We start from the raw sequence: 25587 nt of genomic DNA, 5'->3' as shown, positions 1-25587 counted from the left end.
ACCTATACATTTATTCTAGAGGGCAAAGTCCATGACAGGTTTGCAGGCTGTGCCTTTTTAGGTTCCTCACATGTTACCAATTGTGAGCTACTAGATCACTACTTTTTAAAATTGTTTCTTGATTTTTTTTTCCCCACATACCACAGATTCTTGGTCATTATAACAGAGGGAATCGAAGCACTGAGAAGTTAGTAGAGGAAATCAAATCCATTGCAAGCTTGCCAACTGAAAAGCATTTTTTTAATGTCTCAAATGAATTAGCTCTGCTTACAATTGTTGAAGCTCTTGGAGAGAGAATATTTGCCTTGGAAGGTACGGTGTTTTTTTTTTTCTGCTTCTGTTGTTTTGTTTTGTTTTGTTTTTTGTTTTGTTTTGTTTCGTTTTATTAATGTGTTTTGATTTTCTGTTTGTAGTAAACAAATAATAATTTCTGTGTTAGGCCAGATACCTAATCCATTTATAGAATAATTCTAAATCCACTAGCCAGAGGAGTTAAGACTGGAGTGGAGAGATACTTTACTATTGGAAGTTCTGGGAAGTGTGTTTGTGGTGGTAGTATCCCAAAATGAGGTTTTCTTGGGAACATTTGGAAGCATGGACACCCATTGGGGGACAAGGGGGACAAATGATGGTACTACATCATGACATCATCAGGCTAAGGGGAGCACCTGGTCCAAAATCATCCAGCAAGATTCCACTAAACCACACTGGCTTATTAGAATTTTTTTCTGCCTTTTTGCATGTGTAAACATCAAAGCATACCTTTAATTTACAGCAGCCATGCACTGTGCAGAATTAGTGAGCCAGATAAAGAAAAATGTTTCTCCCTGTCTCCCAAAATTGTGATATGAAGGTAGGGTCTGGGGATGAGCCAATACTAGCCTCCTAGATCAAAAAAGGATTCCTAACTGGGATGATCTGTGACAGCAGAAACTGTGATGGGACTGTGCAGGCAGGATTTCCATTAATGAGGAGGCTTCTTTAATCTGCTGTATAGATTAATCTGTAGATTAATACCTTGAGCTAGTTACTTATTATTGTGCTTAAATCTTCTTTAGCTGTAAAACCATTCTTGTCCGCTATATATAGTACACTATATGGCTGAATCACACGTATTAAATCCTCCAGGGTTCCCGCTCATTTGGGAATTCTAGGAGTTGCAGTCCTAATCATCTGAAGGGTGCCATGTTGGGGAAGAATGAGGCCTTTATCTTGGACCCTGTCCTCAAGTCTTCTCATTGAGAAGCATCTGCCTTTATAACCACTCAGATGGTACCACGTCTGAACCTGGTTGATGTCCTTCCATGCATTTGGTCCACTTTCCTCCCATCCTGCACTGTGTTACACTTAAAGCCTAATTGTATCATTTATGTCTTGGATTCAGGTCAAAAGATGTGTAACATATAGTGTCCTTACACTTATCATAATACCAACTCATACATGAGAATTGATGGACTGTATCTTCCTCCCTCCCTCCCTCACTTTTTCTGGAATTACAATTTTTACAAAACTGAACTGATATCTTTTTATCTCAGGTTCTGAGTTTGCTGTCACTTAAACTGTGACATGTTCCATATTAGCCAATTTCCTATATTCGGTTGTACTTAATCCTTTACAATCCCTATCCATATCCTGTCCTTCATTTATAAACTATCTTGGCAGCAAGAAGATTGCTTCCGTCTCCTCTGTAGCGCTTAATGCACTAGTCATGCTTCAGAATGTTAGGCAGCAATCCAAATAATGTGTAAGTGATTATATTCCCTAGCAAGGAAAACATCTGTGTATACTTCACATTTATACTTAAATATGTCAGTCTTTTCTGAATAATCAAACTAAGCTTCTTTATGGTTAACATAATCATGAGTGCCAGGAAGACAATAAATATAAAAATGCACTCATTAAAATATATGAATTGCCATTTTATTGCAAATACTGGGTTATGGACCTTATTGAAACAGTAGGATTTTTATGAAAACCATGTTTGTACCCAATGGCTTCTCAGTATTGCAGTTTATCTCAATTAAGGGAAATATATTGCCCCTGTTTTCTGAAAAATAATCATTATCTTGCTTATAAACATGGGCCGCATTCCAAGGAAGTTATATATACATAAAAGGGAAAGCAACACAAGTAGCCCTAGATTTCCTTGCAATTTCCATACTGTGTGAAAAATAAAATGCATGTTTAACTAAACCATGGCCAGATTTTTCAGCGGTATGATATGATGGCATGGGAATTTCAGAAAAATCTCTGATTTGATATACAGGATTCCGTTTGTACATATTCATGTGGTATGACATCTGTACCTTAAAGGTTAAATGTTGATTTATGTGTGTATTCCTGCAATTTATATAACACTGAATTCTTTAAAAAAAGAAGCAGCTCTGAGAAATTGACAATAATACAAGTAAAATAAAGAGAATTAAGAGAAGAATAATTCAGCCCCCAAACTCAAAAGCAACAAGTGCTACTGCAATTACCATCAGTCCCCAAAGCTTTCTAGAACAGCCGAGTTTTGAGAGCTTTGCTGAATGCTAACAAGGTTGGAGCTGATTGGACATCAGGTGGCCCACTGTTCCAAGGGCAGCTACAGAAAAGGCATGCCCTTATGTTTCTTGATGACAGCAATCCCTCAAGCATAGGATTTGAAGGGTGATGTTCCTACTAGATCTTATCGGACAGGTAGAAACTGCTGGAAGAAGATACTCCTGCACATAACTAGAACCTGAGCTATGTGGAGCTTTAAAAGTGACAACCAGCACCTTGAATTGCACCTGGAAGCCAACTGTTAACCAGTGCAGCTCTTGCAGCTGTTATACTGCTTGGGCAAATCAGGGGGTGCCCTTAATTACTGAAGTGCTGCATTCTGGACCAACTGTAGCTTCTACATGATCTTCAAAGGCAGCCCCTTTTTTCCTCCTCCTATAAACTGATAAAGACTGAGAGACTGAGAAGCAACTCAGTAAAAGAGGGCAATTACCAGGGAACTCCAACCTGCAGCAGGACCTACTGAAGTATGGGGGCTGGAGGGTGGAGAAAAATATAGGGCCAAGTGTAAGTGAAAAGAACATTAAGCCCTAGGTAAAAAGAATAGAATCCTCAGTCCCTAAAGGTGATGGCTAGAGAAAGAACTCTGCCGCTAGCACTTCTAGGGCTAAGAAAAGTGGGCAGTGAAGAACAGAAGAGAAAGGATATTTATAAACTTGTTCAACATTGTGAACAATATCCTACTTATGGATATAGTATTATGCACAGGTAAGTAAATAAGTTTGTGTGCAATAGGCTTAAATCACTAGGGGTGCCTAGTTTGTATAGCAAACCTATATCTTGTAAATACAAAAGAAGCATTTATAGTTATATAAATATAAATCTCTGTGTCTGTGTGTAAACGCATACACACATGCCCATACAGAGAGAGAGATGTTCAATAATTTTATCACGATTCCTACATAGCATTACCTTTACAGCACAGTAACAATAGTTTTGTTTAGTTAATGAACTAATAAACTTTGTATTCATGTTTACTAAGAGTGATCCCTCAAAAAACAAACAAAACAAACAAAAGATATTTGGAACCCTTTTTTATACTATAACTACAGAGATTTCTGTTGGGATTGCAGCTGGGAGGAAAGGGTTAAGCACCTCTACTGTATTTGCTGAACTCCTGATAATCAGCATTCATGAACATGGCCTGCACAGCTGCAATTTGCATTTTGCAAGATGTGATAAAGACAAAAGGATGGCTTAATTTCCTGTCTAGTTTGATCCATAGCTCATGAAAAATCCTGTCTGGTGTATGAAAGACATGGACTTAAAGCCATTTGTTTTTAATATTTTAATGGCATGTTTGCTGCCTTGAGATAGATAGATAGAATAATAATAATATAATAATAATAATAATATAATAATAATAGATGATAGCTCCCTCTAATCACTAGCTCCAATATTGATACTGTAGGTTAGGATCGCAGCTCCAAGGATTTCCTGCCTGCATTGAAGCACTGGGGAGTACTGTAAGATGAGGGAGGAAGGTACTGGGTGATCAACAAACCAAAAAGAAAAAGTGGCTTATAAATGTCTTAATTTTCTTGATGCATTTTGGATGCATATTTAACTGCTCAATACATTTTAGACATGTGACCCAAGGTAGATTTACTGAGCCGTATTACACTTCCATACCACCTTATATGCAATCTACAGTTCAAATGTTCTTACTGACTGAATAAAATATACATTTCAAACATGTTAAAGAAGATTGAACGTAATAGACAGCAGGTCTAGACCAGTCTTTGAAAACACAGTTGTTCTTTTGAAAACGAATACATCTATTTTAGCCTTTTAAGAAAAGAAAATATAGCTTTATTTTTTCTTTTACTGATAATGCAGTTACTTTACCTGTTTATTGGGAGAAACCATCAGATTTTATATGATGCAAAATTACCTTGGGCTAAACAGGGACTTCAGGTAATTTATAGTGGAATAAAACAGTAATGTGTTATAATTTGTTGTCATTTGGGAGTCAGGGAAGTCAGATTTTGCAGTGATTCATCAAGCTTCAAAACCACATGAACCAGCAATTTGCATGTCTGACAAAGCATCTGCCTCAGTTTCCCCAACCAGTGTCGTCCAGATGGATTAAGACTATAACTCCAAGCTAGTATAGCCTAGCTGCAAATACTGGGAATTGCAATCTTAGTACATCTGTTATATTGGGGAACAGTGTTTGTGGATATTTTTACTTCACAATGAAACATTATATTGATTTAATAACTTCTCTGTAAATACATTACAAAATGTTCTCAGAAAAAAATAGCATAGGGAGTGTCAATCACTTTCTCAGAATATATTTGATACGAAAACCAAACTGATACAGTAACTTCTATCAACTGAGGGTGAACAATGTTTCTATTTATTAACCATTTCTTATGCAGCCTATTTTATACTACTCCAACCAATACTTTTCATCACCATTTGTCCAAGTAAAGTAGTGAACCCAGTCAAAGTTTAAGAAGGATCTTGGTTTGGCTTCCCCTGAGCTTAATGTCCCTCAGGAAAGTTTGTCAGGAGTTTCACCTCAGATAGTACAGATACAGGTTTAATACATATAGGTAACAGTAAGTGAGACAAAACAACTCTCAGCATACACCATTTTACTTTATGTATTATTAGATATATTCCCCACCATTATGCTTATGTAAATATTTGAGGCAGCTTATAGCAAATATCAGTCACTAGTTGAGTCATGGCCATTTTAGTACAATATTCCAGTGAAGGGATGAAACCAGATTAGGGTCAAACTTTGGACCCTGCCAGAATGGAGTTTCAGGAGCTGCCCATGCAGGATGCTAGGTGAGCTATCTGACGGTTCTGCCTCAAGCCATCTAGCAGGGCAAAAAGGGGTTTTCAAAATTGTTTGTAGGCAGAGAAATTGGCCAGGTGAGGTCCCCAATTTTTTTTTTCTAGAAGAAGGAGAAATTATCCCAACAATTTCTCAATAGCAGGATTCCTGTCCCCGATGACAGTAGCCCCTTTACTGAAAAACTCTGTAGAAGGGGTTTCCTCCTGATGTTTTCTCTTGGGAAGGAAGGGAGGCTGCAGACACTGGAGAGACAATTGTATGGTTTTCATACATATACAGCTTTCGCTCACACTCCAGTCTTTAGAATTTCACTGAAATTCATTGTTTCTTTGAAAACAATGTTTACTTTGAAGGAATCATGATAGATAAAGATAGTTTACTGCCACTGTTAGCATGACTCTACTCCTTGAGGGTCTTCATTTCCAAAAGAAGCCTGAGGTAGAACTGGCCTTAGGCTAAAACTATAATGAACATCATCTAAAACAAATATTTCAAAGTTAATTTAACATCCAGGGAATTTCAAGGATAATAAGACTTGTTACATGTTGCAACAAGTGAAAATTTTGGAGTAAATTTGTGCTTTTCTGGTGAACAAAATGCTTCATCTAAGCAGTGTGCATGTGGAAAATTGTGGCCTTCAGGCTAGATGTGACCTTCACCATCTCTAGGTAACTATGGGCTCAGAATATCACACTCACTTCTCCAGGTACCTAACTAATCATCCATCTAAATATTTCATTCATTGTTCAGTCTGGGCATTCCTAACCCTTAATCTAGTGTTTTTCCTGTTTCCAATTTGTTGTTGTCATAGTGTTTTCAACCATGTATGCTATAACATTAAACATTTCCTGTTTTACAGCTACCAATGATCAACTGGCAGCCTCTTTTGAAATGGAAATGTCTCAAGTTGGTTTCAGTGCCCATTATTCTCAGGTAAAGTAACTAGACTGAATTAGAAAAAAGAGAAGCTGGGTATGTTATACTTTCTCCACAGAGAGAAATGTTATAATATGTTTTGCTAATCAATAAAATATTTTTTATGAACTGCAAGAACTTTTGATTGATTTATTGGAAGTATCTTGTTCCTATGGAGTTCCATTGGATATCAAGGTAATTCAAAATATGCTACAGGAATAAGCTGGCATCAGGAATTGGGGCTGTCGGGGTGACCCTTGCTGATGTGACATTGCAATCAAATGTTGATTCAACACATAAGGATTAATTTGAACAGAATGCATGGAACAGGATGATATCTGAGGTGCTCACCCATCAGATTAAATTTAAAAAGTAAGAGGAAAACTGCTGTTCAGAAATGTCTCATATTTACCAAAAAAATATTGAGGGATTTCCATCTAAAGATGCCAATTATGAACCTACTAAACGTTTGGAACAAATACTGGTGGCATACTGAATTCTGAATTCATTTTATTTATTTATTTTTCAAATTTCTATCACCGCCCATCTCTCCCAAAAAGGGAATTCATCTTTTCTTTTTTCAGTTTTGTTATGCTTATGTATCAAATATTGATGCTTTATTAAATCAATAAGAAGAGATAAAGAATCTATAGATTATTGAAAATCAAGATACATGACTGGGTTGCTCTACCTTTGTCTACCCGTGAGCTGGTTGCCAAGAATAGTCCCCTCTTTTGGTTTATGCCACAGATAAATCCATCCAAGAACATAGTAACACAATGATTTCTTTGCTATGTTTGTAAAGGACTGGATCATGCTTGGAGCAGTTGGGGCATACGACTGGAATGGGACTGTTGTCATGTTAAAGGATAGCAATTTACTAATACCGACAAGTAACACATTTGATGATAAATTTTCAGAAAGAAATGAAACCCTTGCAGCTTACTTAGGTGAGTAAAATTAGCTGCTGATTGTTCTAGTCTTACAATAATCTGTGCCAGTCTGAACTGCTTTAATCAAGGGTGTTTTCCCAACCTGATGTCAATGGCCTTATTGTATATTAGCTCCAGAGAATGGAAGACCTTCTATTAGAGTTCCTTCTAAAATATTTCCGTTTATTTTCATTTAGCAAATTAAATTTAGGACATTAAATGTAACAATGCCAATGCACTTAACAAATTCAAGACACCTCCTAAAATTCTTGCCATTTCATTCCAACAGCCATACTGTACTTTGGATCTGTTCTAGAGAATCTATGCCAATAGATGGACTTCTGACCAAAATGTTCCTTTTCCAGATTAATCCTCTCTAAAACAAGCCACCCCAATGTAGTGGCTTTGGAATATGTATATGTATATCTCAGGCAGACTATGGCCAGAGGTGGATGACAAAGCTGATAAAAAGGAGATTTATTAAAATATGATAAACAGATTGCAGAAAAGCTGAATGAATTATTTGTGGCTGTATTCACAGTAGAAGAAACTATGCAGATGCCATGTCTAAGTAGATACTTGCAGGAAGAAAATCTGATTTAATGTCAGCCCTTTGGGGTAAACCAGATCAAGAAACAAATGCCACAGGAAGACTACAACTACACATATTGAGATAGGCTATAATAACATAACTTTGCAAGGCTGATTGTGCTTTACCTCCCCTCCCTCTTATATCCCAGTGAATCAGGGAGGAGCCTGCCTGAGTCTCTTCCAGATACTATCATGTTTCCCAGAATTTAAGGAATGCTTCAGCCATCTTTGCTAATATAATAGTTCTTGCCTATTTTCCTCAAGGTCATCCCCCAGATTCTCTACATCTAAATAATAAGAAGATATAAAGTCTTAGATTTTCCCACAAATTGAAAGTGAACAAATAATTGAGTCTACATGTTCTCCAGCTAGGAGTTCTTAAATAACTTAAATGTGAAATTGCTGGTATGTTAAGTTAATGGTCTTATGGAACACCAAAAGCATAGATGACAATCTGATCCCAGGGGATACTATTTCAGAGAACAGAGGCAGCCCAGGATCTCTCTAGTTGACATTCCATAAGGGTAGGGATCCAGAGGGAGCCACCCCCTTAGATCTTAGTGGATGGGCAGAGGCCATTGGGAGAAGGTAAATGTTCTTGAGATCAGCTTCTGAACCAGGTAATTAAAATATGGATAATACATCTTTCCCCAATCTGGATTTCAACTCTCAGAATCCCCAGCCAGCTTGGAATTCTGGAAGCTGACATTCACTCATCTGGAGAGCACTCATATTGGGGATCCTCTAAACAAGGATCCCTGGGAAATCCAGAAATACCTGTTCTGTGTAAATTGGTAGAAACTATTTCTACAGATAAGCACAAAGAACAGGAGAAATTTTGCTGAAGAAGAATCAATATTCTTTCTGCCAAATTCCTTTCAGTTTTTTGGGGTGGAATGGGGGTTCACAAAAGCTTGGGAATATAGGCAATCTGCTCTGAGGCAATTAAAGCAGAAGTAGCTATTAAGTGCTATGAGTATAATGAGTGCTATTTCTCTAATTCTTTTAGGTTATACAGTCAATTCAGCCTATGTACCTGGAGATCTGCTATACATTGCAGGGCAACCTCGTTATAATCACACCGGTCAAGTTGTCATATATAGGATGAGGGGCACCGAAGTAGAAATACTTCAGAAATTAAGTGGAGAACAGGTAAGTACGTTATGACACTAATCTACTGCTGGGAAGTTCTCCATAGGGGGGGGGAAATCAATAGCCGCATCCCCACCCACCTCTCCATTTTTAAAGTTAATTGATGACAAAAGTTAAATTATAATAATTCAATTATGTGCACCCCACGTTTACCCCTGAAGAGAATTGAAAGTAATGATTTCATTCAAAACTATTACAGCCACTGTCAGCGATTGTATATCTTGTTTAATAATTACTAATACATATGCTTTAAGTTCCTTTATAGGGATATTGGGAAATTTTAGTTTGTCTGCATGTTTAAGGAAACTGGATTTATTTGCACTTTCCAACTACTGTTTTATGATGCAATTTCTCAGTTCAAAAATTCCATATTAAAAATGTTTGTATTAAGGAAAGTTGCACATAAAATAGAGCATAGCAAAACTTGCATGCAGAACTAAATACAACTAAATACATCTGAGTCTTGAAACAACAACAACAAATTACAGAATTTTATGTTTGAAGGAAGGCATTTCCTTCAACATAGAAGGAAAGAATAGAAGAACATGAATAGACTGATCTTTACCTCTGCACTTATTTGACTTGTGGATCATGCTTTTGTATCTCTTAATATTCTGACTTTAGCAACGTATTTTTGCAGCCCAGATCTGGTAGACCTAGTGCTAATTCACCAACAAGATAACTGTTGGGGGACACTCTGACTACCACTCTACCTGCCAAGGAGTGGCCTGCCAACCAGCATTTGCTATTGTGGGATATCCTGGTTGGCTGCAAGTCTCAGCTACCGTTTTAGTGCCAATCTGTGGACTTTTTTCTGCTGAAGTTTTCAAGGGAAGAGGCTGGATAGTTAGCTGTTTGTCCTGCTTGGCACAGGACCCTGATACTAGGAGCCAAGTCCCTAAAACTTTCTTCCTTTTTCATTATTCCCTTAGTTTATCTCTTTGGCAGAGAAGGGCAAGGTTTAAAAGGTTTGTGTTCTCTATAACATAAATCTCCAAAGAGATAAATTTCATTATTTGAAGTGACTTCTACTGGGGCTTGGAAAGACTTTTGGTAGCAGGTTGGTGTGTCATTTTGAATATATATTTCAATGGCCCTTCCTTCACTGCAGCTGTATTCATGACTTGCTGCTAGCTGTATAGAGATGCAGACCACATCCCTATGCCTTGCAAATAGGCTTCACTATGGAATAATGCCACCAAGTCTCCTTAATAGAGTAACCTATTAAAGCACGAATTGGGAGTAATTATCCCAGGTCCCAAAGATCTCAGCTTCCTCTGGGCCTTTTTGAGTTGCTTCTACCCAAACAAGGGATCTCACAGGGCTCTGGCTCTGTCTGTTCAAGCCAAAGGCTTGCACACGCAAAACTGGGTCACTGAAAAAAATGGTCCCTAATCCAATTGGGCAAGGCAGGCAATAAAGTTAGTTGTGTAATATGCTTGCACTAAAGATCAGATGTTGATCCAAAATAATATGTGGAACATGAAATGGGAGAGGCTCCCTCCCTCAAAAATAAAACCAAGATTTCAGGAACTGTGCAAAGCTAAGTCATCTCACCCTTGCCATTGAAAAAAGAGAAATGGTTTAAATTTGATTGTTTTATTTCTAATTAGAATGTTTTATAAACTTGCAAAGTTCTGTACTTGTGATGGATAGAAAGGTAGATAGATAGATGGAGATAGATAGATAGATAGATGATGGAGATAATTCTTAAAAGTAAGTGGTATATTCTTATCCAATCTTAATCTAAATGATTTCATTAGTTTTATTCACTGTGGGGGAAATCACAAAAAATTACTTATCATTTTCAGGGTCATAGTACTACAGTGTCTAAGGACCTGTGGCTTAGGTAATGCTAACGCTGTTATACATTAACGTTTATCAGTGGGATGCTATTTTTTAAATCACAGATTGGATCATATTATGGAAGTGTTATCACAACAATTGATATTGACAAAGATACATATACAGATATTCTTCTGGTGGGAGCACCTATGTACATGGGGACTGAGAAAGAAGAACAAGGCAAGGTGTACATTTATTCTTTGAACAAGGTAATGATTGGGGGGAAATGGTCATTTGGATTGGGGATTCAAGCCTAACATCAACTGATTGCATGTCTAGGCTATCAAGTGAACCTGTAACACAAATTAAATGGACCTTGTTGATCATTATTTCTTCCTTAACAGAAAACCTTTGAATATCAGATGACACTTGAGCCTGTAAAGCAGACTTGCTGTTTGCTACAGAAGGAGAAGGACTGCACAAATCACAACAAAAATGAACCTTGTGGAGCTCGTTTTGGGACATCAATTGCTCCAGTAAAGGATCTCAATCTTGATGGTTTTAATGATATAGTCATAGGTGCTCCTCTAGAAGATGATCATCGAGGGGCTGTGTATGTTTATCATGGAGATGGGAAGAGTATAAGGCAAGAATATGCCCAGGTATGGCTCAGAATCAATTGCCTATTTCTAAACCAAGAGTGGTTTAGTTAAATGAAGTCTTGCATCTTGCAGAAAGGAAAAAAAAAAGGCATGAAATATAATATAGTTACTCTGTGCATATATACATATTTTTATATTATATATATACATATTTTTATATTAATATATGAATTAATGTCCAAAGTTGAGGACTATCTTCCTGGGATTTATTTTTTTAATAACTTTATTAAGTTTTTTAGTAAACATAGTAAAAACTAATACAAAGTAAACTAGAAAGAAAAAGAAAAGTAAAAGAAAAGTTCAGAAAGTGCAGGGAAAAGAAAGAAAAAAGAAAAAAAGGGATAAGTAGAAGGGAAAAGAAAAAGAAACAAAGACAATAATAAAGAAGTGGCTTCCAACCTTCATCACAATGAGCATAAATTAATATAGTAACTTTCCACCCTCTTTTAAAATTACTTTTCTTCCTATAGCCTTTTATCTATGCGCAATCCATATATTGTCATCTTTTCAGTCCTAGTTCATCAAAAAGCCCATTAGGAGTTATCAGAAATATCAAACAAATAGTTTATCCCTGATCAAACAGTCCAACTTTATATTCCTTATTTTTGCTCTTCACAATCTTGACCTTTAAATAATTCCATGGCATCGCAGGATTTGATCTTTCCTCAATCTTTGGCATTCAAGAGGAGTTGTCAAAGCTTTCACCAGCCTGCTTTGTCAATCCCATAATGAGGCATCATCCAGGTATCCTCCTGGGATTTATGTAGGATATTATTCCTACAAAAATGTCAAAGTTTACTCAACATTACATATTTTCTGCAATAGGGATTTGGGGGAGCTATAAAATAGCAAGGTCTGGAATTACAAACAATTACAGTTCCAACAAATCTATTCTTAATATGCTTAAATATATTTTCTGGTTGGGTGTAATAAAACTGTGCTTCTCCAAAGCGTATTGCATCAGGTGGAGATGGGGATAAGATGAAATTTTTTGGACAGTCTATACATGGTGAAATGGATTTAAATGGAGATGGACTTACAGATGTCACTATTGGAGGCCTAGGAGGAGCAGCCCTCTTCTGGTAGGTATATTAAAATTTAAGTTTAAAATTCAACCTTGTTTATCAGTAATATATTTATTTATCCAATTTGTCCCCACCCATCTCCTCCCATCGGGGAACTCTGGGTGGTTTACAATAATCAATTAAAACAACAATCATAAAATATACAGTATAAAATTACAATAATAAATAATATAAATAAGAGTAAAGATAAAAAGTTCAAGTGGCAAAAGGATCTAAAACAGTCCAAGTGTGGGAGGAGTGGTCTATAGCAGCCATCACCATGTAGATCTATTCCCCTCTCCACCCCAAGCAAGGCAGCAGAACCAGGTCTTCAGACTCCTCCAAAAGGCCAGGAGCGATGGGGCCAATCTCACCTCCGGGGGCAGCATGTTCCACAGGGTGGGAGCTACTGCAGAGAAGGCCTGCTTCCTGGACCCCGCCAAATGAAGTTGTCTTAGAGACAGGGTCCACAGCATGCCCTCTCTGCATGATCGGGTGGGACGGGCTGTTGTAATGGGGAAGAGGCGGTCCCTCAGGTGACCTGGCCCCATGCCATGTAGGTCTTTAAAGGTGATAGCCAACACCTTGAATTGGACCCAGAAACAAACTGGTACCCAATGCAGCTCGCACAGCAGCGGTGTTATATGTGCCCTTCTAGGGGCACCAAAAACAGCTCGCTCAGCTGCATTCTGGACCAGCTGAAGCTTCCAGATACTTTTCAAGGGTAGCCCCATATAGAGTGCGTTGCAATCGTCTATATGAAAGATAACAAGGGTATGAGTGACTGTTGGAAGGGCCTCCCAATCCAGGAAGGGGCGTAACTGGTGCCCAGCACATAGCTGCACAAAGGCGCTCCTGGCCACGGCTGCCACCTGCTCTTCGAGCAGGAGCCGTGAGTCCAGGAGGACCCCCAAGTTATGCACCGGGTCTGTCTGGGGCAGTGCAACCCCATCCAGAACCAGAGATGTTAATGTCCCAGATACGGAAGAACCATTAACCCACAGCCGATCAGTTATATCCTCTAACTCTGAATTCACTCTCAATGTGTGAATGTAACTGAAGGAATAACGTCCATTCATAAATTGGCATGGTTTTCAGAAGTATCTGAGAACCCCAAAACAGGTGATTATGTTCACAGGATGAAATACTGAGTGATTGGATTAAGGAAGACCCTAGAAAACTAGGATGCAGAATCTAGGAAGAGGGCGTGGCTGGCTGGCAGACTGGCATCTTGAGCAAACATATGTTATACTGTAGACATAGAAGAAGACTTTTTTTTAAAGAAACATTGGAATATAATGTTAAATAGAAAGAGGAAATCAGTTTCATAGTAATATTAGGACTGTCTAATACTATTTAAAATGTTTCAGACTTCACACAAGCGTAGCACCTCTCTTCTATTCATGAAACTGTTAGAAAATTACTGTGGGCAATTTCCAGTTTAGTTTGCCCTCAGCACACTCCCAGTCAATCCTTATATAGGTAGTCCTCAACTTACGACCACAGTTGGGACTAGAATGTCCATTGCTAAGCGAGGCAGGCATTAAGTGGGTCATGTCTGATTTTATGACTTTTTTTGCTGTGGCCGTTAAATGAATCATGTGGTTGTTAAGCGAGTCTGGCTTTCCCCATTGACTTTGCTTATTGGAAGCTGTCTGGGAAGGTCGCAAATGGTGATCATGTGACCCTGGGATGCTGCAACCATCATAAATACATGCTGGTTGCCAAGCACATGAATTTTATTCATGTGACTGCAGGGATGCTGCAATGGTGGTAACTGTGAGGACTGGTCACAAGTAACTTTTTTCAGCATTGTCGTAACTTTGAATGGTCGTTAAACGAATGGGTGTAAGTCAAGGACTACCTGCGTCCAGATCAGAAGAAGCACACATGCCACTAAGTTCAGCTAGCAAAAATATAGCTTGATGTTTATCTATTAAACACCAGTAAAGATTTTTAAAAAACCCAGTTCATTGGCAAAATGGGATAAAAGGAAGGCAAAAGCAAGGAGAAATATAAAGAACAGAGAAAAATTTACACTATCCCTCTTGCTGTCTTTCTCTCAAAAGGCACAGAATTTTCCAGAGCTACTGGAAACAGGGTAATTAGCATGGACAGTCCCAAAAGTGGCCGTTGGTTATTCCAGCTTTCACTCTTTCACTCATAATTGCAGTACAATAGAATAGGGATGGAAAGTAGGACTTAAGGTGATCCCTCCTCCATTGTGCACCATTAAGGAAACAATTTAGAAGATGGGGATGATGTATCCAACATAAACTAGCCCGCTTTTTTCAGCCTTCCATGCAAGTCTAAAATAAAGATGATGATGCTTTAAGGAAACTACTTATTAAAGTTAATGCAACTCTTAAGAGTAGCAGCAATTTTTTTCCAGGCTCATATAGAAGTTGTGCTACTTTAATGAATGATAGAGAGGAGCTGTGCTGTCACCTTTTCAGAATTATTTTCAAAGTATGATAGCCCCTAATACTGTATACATACTAGCCAAAATATCTTTCACAGTGCAATGTTATTTGTTTACCCCATTAGATCTTCATCCCAGTTATGTGTGCATAGAATTTACAGGCTTGGTGTATCCAAGAGTTTTTGCATGCCCCTCAGAATGCCTTCTTTTCCCAGAACAGCAGATTTTCATGCCATGCCACAAATTGCTTTTAGCATACCCTTCTCTTTCAACATTTGCTATGTGGCATACATGGGCTATTCCTTGAAAAATATGAGCCTAGCAGCTTGGTTGGGGAAGCTAAGTATATACATTTTTCTTTTTTAATCAATCCACCATGTTACAAAATGCTAAACATTCTGTAATATTCCTTAATCTTTTTCATAAATGGTTTTAGGTCTCGAGATGTTGCCCAAGTAAATGCTTCTATGAAATTTGTGCCTAACAAAATTGGTATTCAGAAGCTAAGCAGTGGCATGCAAAAACAAAAGGTGTATATTAATGCCACAATTTGTTTTGAAGTCAGATTAAAATCGAAGGAGGTCACAGTCAATGAAACAGGTAAGTGGACATCCAGATTCCTGAACTCTGCATGTACATCATCTGTCAAGGAGTTCTTCTAGAGGAAAGGGGTGTCCAAAAATCAAGATGGAGACCACAAAGCTCCGTGCCTTTTTATGTGTGTCATGCATATAACACACATCAAAAAAGGGACAGAGCTTCAATCATATAGCTGCTATCTTGACTTGTTTGACCCCTCTCCTGAGGATGCCCTTGCATTTATTGTTCAAAAAACAGCAGCAATCAAAAATGTAATTCTGAACAGTTCCTTGAGAGTCTGCAGAAAGATTTAAATACTAGGTCATCACTTTGGACATACCTTTGTTGCATAGAAATAAAATAGAACTGATGTTTTTAAATGGTTTTATAATAACATATTTCATACTAGCCTGAAGTTGAAGCAGTGATTGAGAGATCACACTACTTAGTACTTTAATATTGAGAAAAAATGAATAAATGGATTACTAGTTCAAATGTCCTGAAGAAATAGAAGATTCATTAATGATTGAACTTCCCTCTTTCAAATCCACTGGGCCTTAAGTACAGCACTCGGGATCGACAGGACAATTGTAGTTATTTATTTAGACAGTATGTATTTATTCATATAGTACATACAACTCTAGAAGGAACCCTAATGACGACCTCCATGGGGTTTCTCCTAGCACTGAGAGTGAAATAGAGACTAGGCTCTATTTAAGGGGGCAATACATAATTGTTTCAGTGTATATGAGCAACCCTCCTACTGTTTTACAATTAGATGCACATTCTGTCTGTGGATTGGAAGAATAAATATGTTTTGTGCAAATGATAGGATAGAAAATATTTATCCTTTGTTAAACTTTTGGCCCATTGTCTTTAGTTTCACTGAACTGGTCTGTCTCAGCAAGTACTAGCCCTGACTGATCATACCTGTGTCTGGAAGCTAAGCAGCATGAGGTCTGGTTAGAACTTAGATGGGGCACCTTCAGGAAATTAAACTGAAAGGATTTAAACATATCCTGGAGCAGGCAATGGGAAGCCACTTCCGTGCAGCTACCAAGAAAGCTCCATGAGTAATTAATATAAAGGTTTGCAACCCCAAAGCCCAACTTACAGAATTCCAACAATGCAACATGCCAAATCTAAGCTATACATATTTGCAGCCATCTCTTTGTATTAATACAGTCTTTAAAGCAACAAAAGAAATGAAGAGAAAGAGATGAACAGCCTTCTGTCATGTTCATCGTTTCAAACACCTTCACATAGAACTACTCTGGAAAAGCTTTACATATGCAATTAATTGCTCCTATTTTCTTTCCTAGATATACAGTACTGGCTTACACTTGATTCACAAAGAAAGGTGTCTCGAAGTGTTTTTGCAGAAACAAATGAACGGAAGATACAAAAAAACATCACAGTTAGCGGTTCAGAATGTATTAAACACAACTTCTACATGTTGGCAAGTAAATCATATCAAATGGCTATCTCCTTTGCCCATTGCTATTCCTCATTGCCTTTATCCCATTATTAAACAATTTTAAAGAGCTAGTTTCTATATTATTAGTCTGCTACAGGAAGTTAATATTGATTTCAGTGAGGACAATAGCCTTCTAACTGACTGTGTTCTCACTTTGTTAGTATTAAGTTCAAAATGGCACAGTAAACTGTTGTGCATGCACTTCCATTCTCACAGACTCAATAGCCACTGCTGTTCATCATGATTACAGCATACTGATATTTGCATGGAGGAAATACCTAAAAATACACAGTTTAAATATATATAACCTTGGCTCACCTGACTCCCTTCCCCATCTGACTTTCTATTCTCCACATGCATTTATAGAAAATTAAATATGGTGGATGGCTCAGAACTTTGGAAATATGCCACATGTTAAGAAACAAAGATGGAGATGGGGTGGTTGACTGCAACTTGAGGGGCTGGGTTTTAAGGGGACAACTTTCTGGCAAGTGAATGATTTGTGACTGGCCATGCCCTCTGTCCCAAACATACTGTCTACTTCCAACATACCTACATGCCTATAAAGGTGGTAACATGTAGATAAGCTTGACTGATCTTGTAAAAAACTAAGCAGCATCTCCCATTCAAGGGATATCACCAGGAAATAGGTAGCATTTTCAACATCCCAGAAAAAAGATTGTGAGCACTTCCATATTTTTGCCAAGAAAGCAACGCAACTTACATATGTCCCAAAGAGTTGAGTTTGATTCAAGGGAGTCCCCAATGCAGAGTCTTTCCAACCATTTCCTACTGCAAATAACTTTCTCCTTGAAATGGATGCATTTAAAGAATAGTAGAATGGCACTGTATTCAATTAAAGGCCATTGCCAACACAGAAAATTAGCACACAAGACTTTGTGCATACATGAATGTCTTTTGTTTCCAGGCTTACCAAATCTTTGTTTATGGGACCCAGCAATATCTTTTTGGTCACAAATAAAAACTTGGAAAGGAAATATCTTTATTTTCATCAGGCACTAAGTTCCAGACAATTCTTGCTGCTGCCACTGTTGTTGTCATTGTCATCGTCTTTGTCGTCGTCATCCTCCTCCTCCTCCTCCTTTTTTAATGCTTGTTAGCTGATGATGAACATGAATGATAAGGCCTGAAAGCATGGTTTTTTAGTGAACCCTTGTAACCTGCAAGAAAAAAAAGAAGTAATCCTGTTTGGCTGTTAAGCTCTTAATAGGAAAAAAATTATACTAGTTGGCTTATTTCCTTCCATGAAAACAGTAGATCACATACTAGCCAGAGGGCCTTTCTGTGATAGAATCCATTCTGCATCCAAATCAGCCTTAACCCACGCTAGGACCTCTTTGCTTTTCATCTGGTTTGTCCTCACTGTCCCTGACTTCCCAATGCCCCCAGAATGGAAGCATGATCTTTCCTTAATTGACCTTCACCTACCAAGGATGATGGGGGAGCTCCTCAGATAGGGCCTTCACCTTGCAGTAGCTGCCTTTTTTCCATTTGAAGGAGGTAGCAACAGGCAAACATTCACCAAGGTGCTTTCCAAACATACCTGACGAGGGCCAAAATGGAAAACTTTGTTCTGTGCCAATTTTCTGGAACTAGATCTTTAAAACCTATTGCTGTGTATGCCAACCATACTGCCTAGCAGCAGCATGCAACTGTCAGGGGCATGTCCTGTGTTTAATAGATAATTTTCGGTGCGTGATAGATTTCATCATTGTAAAAATAACTTTCTTTCCCCTTTTTTTTTTGTAGCTGTATATTTATACAGTTTTAAATTATAGACTATATGGGGTCCCCTTCCTTCACATGGCAATATGTATTTATTTGAACAGTGAGAAGCAATCCTACTTAGAATGGAGCCTTCCTACTAATTTTAGAGATTGGGATTGTAAGCTTCTGATATAAATAGTGCTCTTGTTTGAAGAAAAAACAAATTGCAATGCCTGATTTGCTTTGCATTCTTTTCAGGGCAAGCCTGACTTTCGTGATCCTATAAAGGTTTTGCTGGAGTTTAATTTTTCTGACCCTGAGAGTGGACCGATCCTTGACAGTGCGCTGCCCAACTCAATATATGAATATGTAAGTTGCTACAATGTGGAAAACAATAACTTTTGTTTTATACTGTTATGTACTATGGATGAAATTTGATCCTCTGGAGGTGAGTCAGTCCATCTACCCCATTCAGTTCAGTCCTCTCTTCAAGCCAACTTGTTCTGAAGAAGAGAAGGGCCATAGCAGAAATACAACATTTAGAAATAAGGACAGTTGACTAGACAGGTCACTTAAATTTTCCCCAAAAAAGGGAGTAAGTAGTTCTGTCAAGTTGGGTCCTGTCCTTGGTAAAATAAGACATGCAGCTACTATAGGCTTGACTCGCCATGGTCTTGTTCTATTATTATACATGGTCTGTTATTATACATTTCTATTCATTTTGTCCATTCTTTTACACTACCAATATCTTTCTGGGATAAGGGATGATAAAGATGCTTCAGCCACATTCTTTCTCAGCATTTTGTGGAGGGATTATGGCTATGCATGCATGTATAAATAGCTTGGGATTGCTATCAGATACTTTATGGAAATGTTGGAGCCCACCTCTTCTATAGATCCATATTAGGAATATGATGACACCATTAAAAACTTGGCAACCAACAGGGTTTTCCACAACTCAGGACAAAGGCCAGGGGGAAAAGGGAGATGGGGTTGGATGATGTGTAGTCATTCCATTGGTGATCAAGAATGCCTTGCAGATCCATTTCACAAAAGATTGTGGAAACAAGGAGAAATGTATTACTGATCTACAGCTGACTGCCAATGCAACCATAGGAGGAAACAGGTAAGTCAAATGAAACACGCATTGTCTATCTCTCTGTCTCTGTCTGTCTTTGTTTTCTAACCTAATGTTCTGTTTATGATTTAAAGAATTAAATATAGCACAAAATAGAAATAAAAATAATGGTAGACCATTAACCTGATCAATGCATAAAGAATTTATTGAAACTCTAAAGTTGACTCAACTAGACTTTATGGAAACTGCCTGATGGTTGCCCAAAATAGCAGCCCCATATATATGTCCCCTTTTCCCCTTGTATCACTAAGGACTGGGCTGGTAACCTGCAGCCTGAATCACATGAATCCTCTGAGCCTCCAAGGGGAAAAGAGAGAGGAAAAAAAGAGAAAGAGTTGGGCTGACACAGATCCTGCAGGCTATGTGCTCTTGCAATAGCCAGCCACTTAGACTTCTAGTCTTCCCTACCATGACCTGTGGCTCCTGAACTTTCAGGAGTTATTCCCTGGGGAGGCGGGGGGGGGGGGCAGGACACACACACCATATTCCTATTCTAGAAGAAGAATGGACATTTTCCAGAATTGGAAGGTAGCTCAAAAGCTGAACATAAGCACAGCCATATCTAAAAATCTCCATACGTTCATGGGTATGCACGCAAAATTAAGAGTTCTCCATGCTACAGTTGATAAAGGGCAGACTGTCCTAGCAGGGGCACCACTGTTTTTTGACATATGAAATTGATGTAGATAACAAGTATAATTTTATGGATCTGAACAGGGGGTCACTGGTGGGGGCAGTATTAAAGAATTCCTTCCAGTTATCTCAGCTACTTTAGGGTCTCTGGGGAACAGATACAAATATTCTTCTCTCTAATAGTTCTTCTGTGGAGGCCATTAGCAGCTTTGTGACATTAGGAGGATATGTTCCCTCCCATCCAGTCATTCCATTCATGATTTTCATATTTGGGCCACTAATGGATTGAAGATGCATGCTGAAATCTGTATCTCTCATACCGAGGCAAAGCAACTAATGTAAAATAAATGCTTGAAAATGTGTCTATCAGAAATCTGTACAAAATGCATTGCCCTATGTTAATATTACTTGCTATTAGTGTTCACATTATAAGAGCGCACAAGGAGAGTTCAGGTCAATATTTGTGACAATCTTTTTTCTGGCAAATTTATTTGTTTTTATCTTAATTTAAACTGGTTGCTTAAATGGTTTTTATATATTCTTGATTATTACCATCATTATTGCCCAGAGTCACTATGTGAGATGGGTGGCTATACAAATGTGATTATATAAATAAATAAACAACCAAACAAACAGAATTTGTATTGGGGAAAAAGCTAAATTCAGCCAAACTGAATAGGACAGGAGTATTCATACTTAGGTGCTCACTGATCAGCTGGGTTGTGACAACGAATGGGCATCAGTAGCCCTAAGAGCTGTGTAGTCAGAGGACAGCTGATAGTCACACATGTGATCTGCATGACATGGGTTAACTACATGTAATCCTGAGCGGTTATGTGGGAGCCAGCCATTGCACTACAAATCTCCCTCTTCTATTTATGGTTAAGTGTTTGCAGAAAAAGGGAAATTCATAGTGTGTGATGTCACATCACTTATTTTGCAAAACCAAACATTACTTGGGAGAAAGTTCAAATATTAGGCTGTTGTCTTTAGCAACAGTCCATATCTGTGTTAATATTGGATTCTTCTCTGATACTATAACAGCAGCAGTAATGTTGAGCTTACCCCTTTTCTTTTTTTAACTCTAGAAGGATTCAGTAATAAAATGTGTCCCATTTCTAACACTAGATTTTATATCAATCAATTTTTTTAAGGCTGCAATTATGGGACACCAGTTTGTATGACATTTTTATACCTCTTTCATTCATTTATAATTTCTTCAGCTATGATTCTGGCAACTGTCAAAAAAAATCCAGCTAATTTTCTGTTTTGTTTTGTTTTTTACTTTCTGCTGACTTAAAAAGTATGGTTTAAGAGACAAGCCAGGGCTGTTTTAAAGTTGTTTATGATCTGGTATCTTTATCTTGTTTTGTATTTTTCAGTTTATCTCCATTCATCATCAAAATGAACAATTTGAAATTCTGGGTCCAAATGTTGGTCAGAAATAAAAAAGACAGTGCTTACAATGCAAGAGTCTATGTGCAACATTCTCCAAATATTATTTTTGCTGGAATTGAGGTAGATATTTTTAAATTATCCTCTTGTTGGGAGGGGAGAAGAGTAATGCAAACTCATTTGCTTCAGATAGCTTTAGAGAAATTAGGATTAATTCCTGGGATGCCCATAATTGATTTTTTCTACATTCCAGGCGAATACGGATCTTTATTATATATTTATACCACATACTTTCTCAGGAAGCCCAAGGAGGCATATGGGGGACATTCTCCTAATTTTATCCATAGAATAACCATCCTGTGAGGAATATTTATTGTAATACTGGATATTGTCCTAACAGTCAGGAACCACGCTGAGACGAGGAGTAGGTCTCTAGTGTTTATTGCTGCTACATTAGACAGAAAATTCTAACAAACTGAAGAAGCGTGGGAAAAACCCAGACAGATAAACCCCAAAAGTCAAGGCGGGTCTGATCTGTGTCTCTTTGAATGGCTGCTTAACTCCTCAGTACTACGCATGCATTTTCCCCCCTGGATAGAGGCCCCCTCCCGCTCGCCATCAGTACTCATGACTGTCTCTTCTTTCCTTTGCCAACTCACCAAGACTTCACAAAAGGAAAGTGTGGAAAACTACATCATACCTTCCATAATGCAAATATAAGCAAGGTAAGAATCAGGAGTCCAGCAAAAGCACTCAGCAGAATAACCCATAGCGGTACCCGGCCAGGAAGAAGTTCCTTTGAGATCTGAATTATTGTCTGAAAGATATTAAAACAAAACAAGCATTCATGATTTCTCTAAAATATAAATTGAGGCATCACATTGAATAGAAGCTACTTTTATTAATTAGAAACGCAAGTTCTTTTGGTATCAAGTACAACTGTCATGGGTACTGATGGCGAGCAGGAGGGGGCCCCAATCCAGGGGGGAAAACGCATGCGTAGTAGTGAGGAGTTAAGCAGCCATTCAAAGAGACACAGATCAGACCCTCCTTAACCTTTGGGGTTTATCTGTCTGGGTTTTTCCCACGCTTCTTCAGTTTGTTAGGATTTTCTGTCTAATTTAGCAGCAATAAACACTAGAGACCCACTCCTCGTCTCAGCGTGATTCCTGACTGTTAGGACAATTCCATTGCAAACAGTCCTGTGGAGATAGCACAAGACTGGCAACCATCATCATGAGAGGATAATGCTGATTAAAAAATAATTGATTGAAGCCACAGTCCTATACTTTTTTACATGCCAGCAGGCCCTATTCAAGTCAGTGTCACCTAGTTTTGAGTAGACATATGACAAAGCCTTGGATCTGCACCCACAGTGCTTCTAAAAGTTTAGTGTTACAGAAGGAGGGAATGACAGAATATAGTACTTAGGCAGCTATCCTATTAGCTGTAATTAATTAATACAATTTAGTTTTCTCTCCTACTTTTTTGTCATGTTCTGCCCACTTTTGGAAAAAAAAAAGTGTCCCCCCCCCAGTATATAAGACTGCACTGAATCTCATGGATGATTTTCTTTCCTTTAGTGTAAATGCCTCATACTGACTAAAAGGCAATCAAGACTTGCATGTTAAATGTGTGAATGTACTGCATTTTTCATTTCTGTTTAAGAATAAGAAACACAGGGAATAAATCCATATCAGGGCCATGGCAGATGGAGAGAGAGCATTAAACCTTTCCTGAACTCTTGAGTCCTAATTAAAATCATTCCCAGCTGTTACTCTTCCAATAGGAAAGTTCTCATCAGCATTGATGAAGGTTTCCAGAATAAATAGCAATTTTAGAAATGTCGAGTTTGGGTGGGCTATGGGGCTACGGAGGAAGGTAGATTAGGGGATGGGTTTTGACTTGGCCCTGCATGACAGAAATTTCAATTCCTACTCAGGCATGAAGCTGCATGGGGAGATCAATTATTCTTAGTCCATTCTAGTTCATTGTGAGTATATGCTCCAGAAACGATGAGATTCATGTGCAAATATATTTTGGGGTATGTGTTCCTGTGCTGATTTTTTTTCTACTATTATTGTTTTTAAATAGTTGATCTTCTATCATTTTATATACAGAAAATACCAAAAGATAGCTGTGATACCGGGCATAACATCACATGTAAAGTAGGCTACCCCTTCCTGTCTCCTAATGAGGAGGTAAGATGGTATGAGTAAATCTGTGGGGGTGACATGTATACAATGTATGTAAACATAAACAAATACAAATAATGTTTGGAAATGGCTGTCCTCCTTCCCCCAACCTTTTTTTTTTTGAGATGCCTAGGTCTTGAATCAAAAGTGGTGTGTGTGAATTTGTGTGTGTATAGATGTATGCATACATGTCTCTGTGTGAATTAAATGTGTATATTTCAACATTTCCCAAACTGGTATCCTCCAGATATGTTGGACAGAGGTTACCAGATGGTGGAAAATTTGTATATCTCATGTTTGCAATTCAAACCTGCAGCAAAGAAAAAACAACAACCCAAGAATTAAAGTGTCATTTAAAAAAAAGAAATAAATAGAGAAGCAGCCAATAGAATGCACATTTAGGGCATTTGCCCTCCCCTCCCACACACAGTTTGACTAATTAGGAATATTCCTCACTTGAGAATCCAATCTTGTGCACGTAAACTGTTTTCACATGTGACAGAGGGAGTGGTATTCTTATTTAGTTTCTGTAGATGGGATGGGAGGGATGGTGTTTATCTAGATGTTAAGTTATTGAAAGACAAATTCCAGATAATTATAAAGAAAACTAACAACAAGATAACAACAATTCAACCACAGAAAAACAATTCCTGAGGAAGATAGTGAGTCCCCCATCATTTGATATGTTCAGACACAGTTTAGACATCATCTGTTGTGGGTACTTTAGTTTGGATCTTGCAAAGAACAGAGGTTGGCCTTGAAACATACTTAATCATATCAGGTAAAGACCTAGCCAATTCATTCACACAACATGCTAACCTTGGTTAGATTTTCTTGTTGCTTAGAGAATATTGTGTGAACTAGGGCCTAGATTAATCCAGCAACCAGATAAAAGTGTTGATTCCACAAGAAATTCCATAAGAAATACCAGTTGAACGATAAACTGAGATAAAAGAGGGAAGGCTTTAAAAAAAGAATAACTGATTGAAATACAGAGCACTTAAAAGGGTGAGAAGTTCAGGCATTTCAGATACTACTAAGTACAGCTACAACTCCCAGCATAGGCTATGAAACTGCAACAATTTCTCATTCCTGGCTGGTTTAAGTACACTGAAGTTACCAGAAGTGCCTTTCTAACAACACCAAACAGGATTGCACATGGTTTGTCTTGTGTGAATTCTGAAAATCATAGAAGCAGGCTAGATCATATATGGGAACACGAACAATAATATTCCAAGAGGTCAAAGGGGTGCCGAAGCTGCAATTGTGGGAAGTATATATGTATATATTGTTAATCCCCAGATGCAAAATGGATCTGGTTGCAGAAATCAGGGAAGCATGTCTTAATGGCTTTGTGGTCATATCAGCAGCTGCCTTAGGCTGAAGAGACGTGTATCTTCAGTTAGACAAAGTTCAAGCAACTGGACTCTTGATTCAGATCTTCCTCTGGGAATTGAAATTTATGACAGGATATGTGGGAGGCATGGCCTCTGGCCTATGTGTGAGATCATGCAAACTTCCTATAAATATTCTATTTCCATAAGGAGAAAAAAGGAGAGT

General features: G+C 38.1%; 1 protein-coding gene across 1 annotated transcript in view; it reads left to right on the top strand.

The window, feature by feature from the left end:
• Positions 1-25587, top strand: part of ITGA1 (integrin subunit alpha 1) — a 97347-nt gene that overhangs the window by 47146 nt on the left and 24614 nt on the right. Inside the window, exons 9-21 of the mRNA XM_063295672.1 lie at positions 147-312; positions 6219-6292; positions 7080-7224; positions 8807-8949; positions 10860-11003; positions 11139-11396; positions 12348-12478; positions 15319-15482; positions 16784-16920; positions 18925-19035; positions 19707-19792; positions 21820-21955; positions 23953-24033. Coding sequence (XP_063151742.1) covers positions 147-312; positions 6219-6292; positions 7080-7224; positions 8807-8949; positions 10860-11003; positions 11139-11396; positions 12348-12478; positions 15319-15482; positions 16784-16920; positions 18925-19035; positions 19707-19792; positions 21820-21955; positions 23953-24033 — 1776 coding nt within the window. The remainder of the gene's footprint in view (positions 1-146; positions 313-6218; positions 6293-7079; positions 7225-8806; positions 8950-10859; positions 11004-11138; positions 11397-12347; positions 12479-15318; positions 15483-16783; positions 16921-18924; positions 19036-19706; positions 19793-21819; positions 21956-23952; positions 24034-25587) is intronic.

The sequence above is a fragment of the Candoia aspera genome, chromosome 2 (genome assembly GCF_035149785.1).
Source record: "Candoia aspera isolate rCanAsp1 chromosome 2, rCanAsp1.hap2, whole genome shotgun sequence".
Lineage (NCBI taxonomy): Eukaryota > Metazoa > Chordata > Lepidosauria > Squamata > Boidae > Candoia > Candoia aspera.
This window is presented reverse-complemented; position numbering and strand designations above follow the sequence as displayed.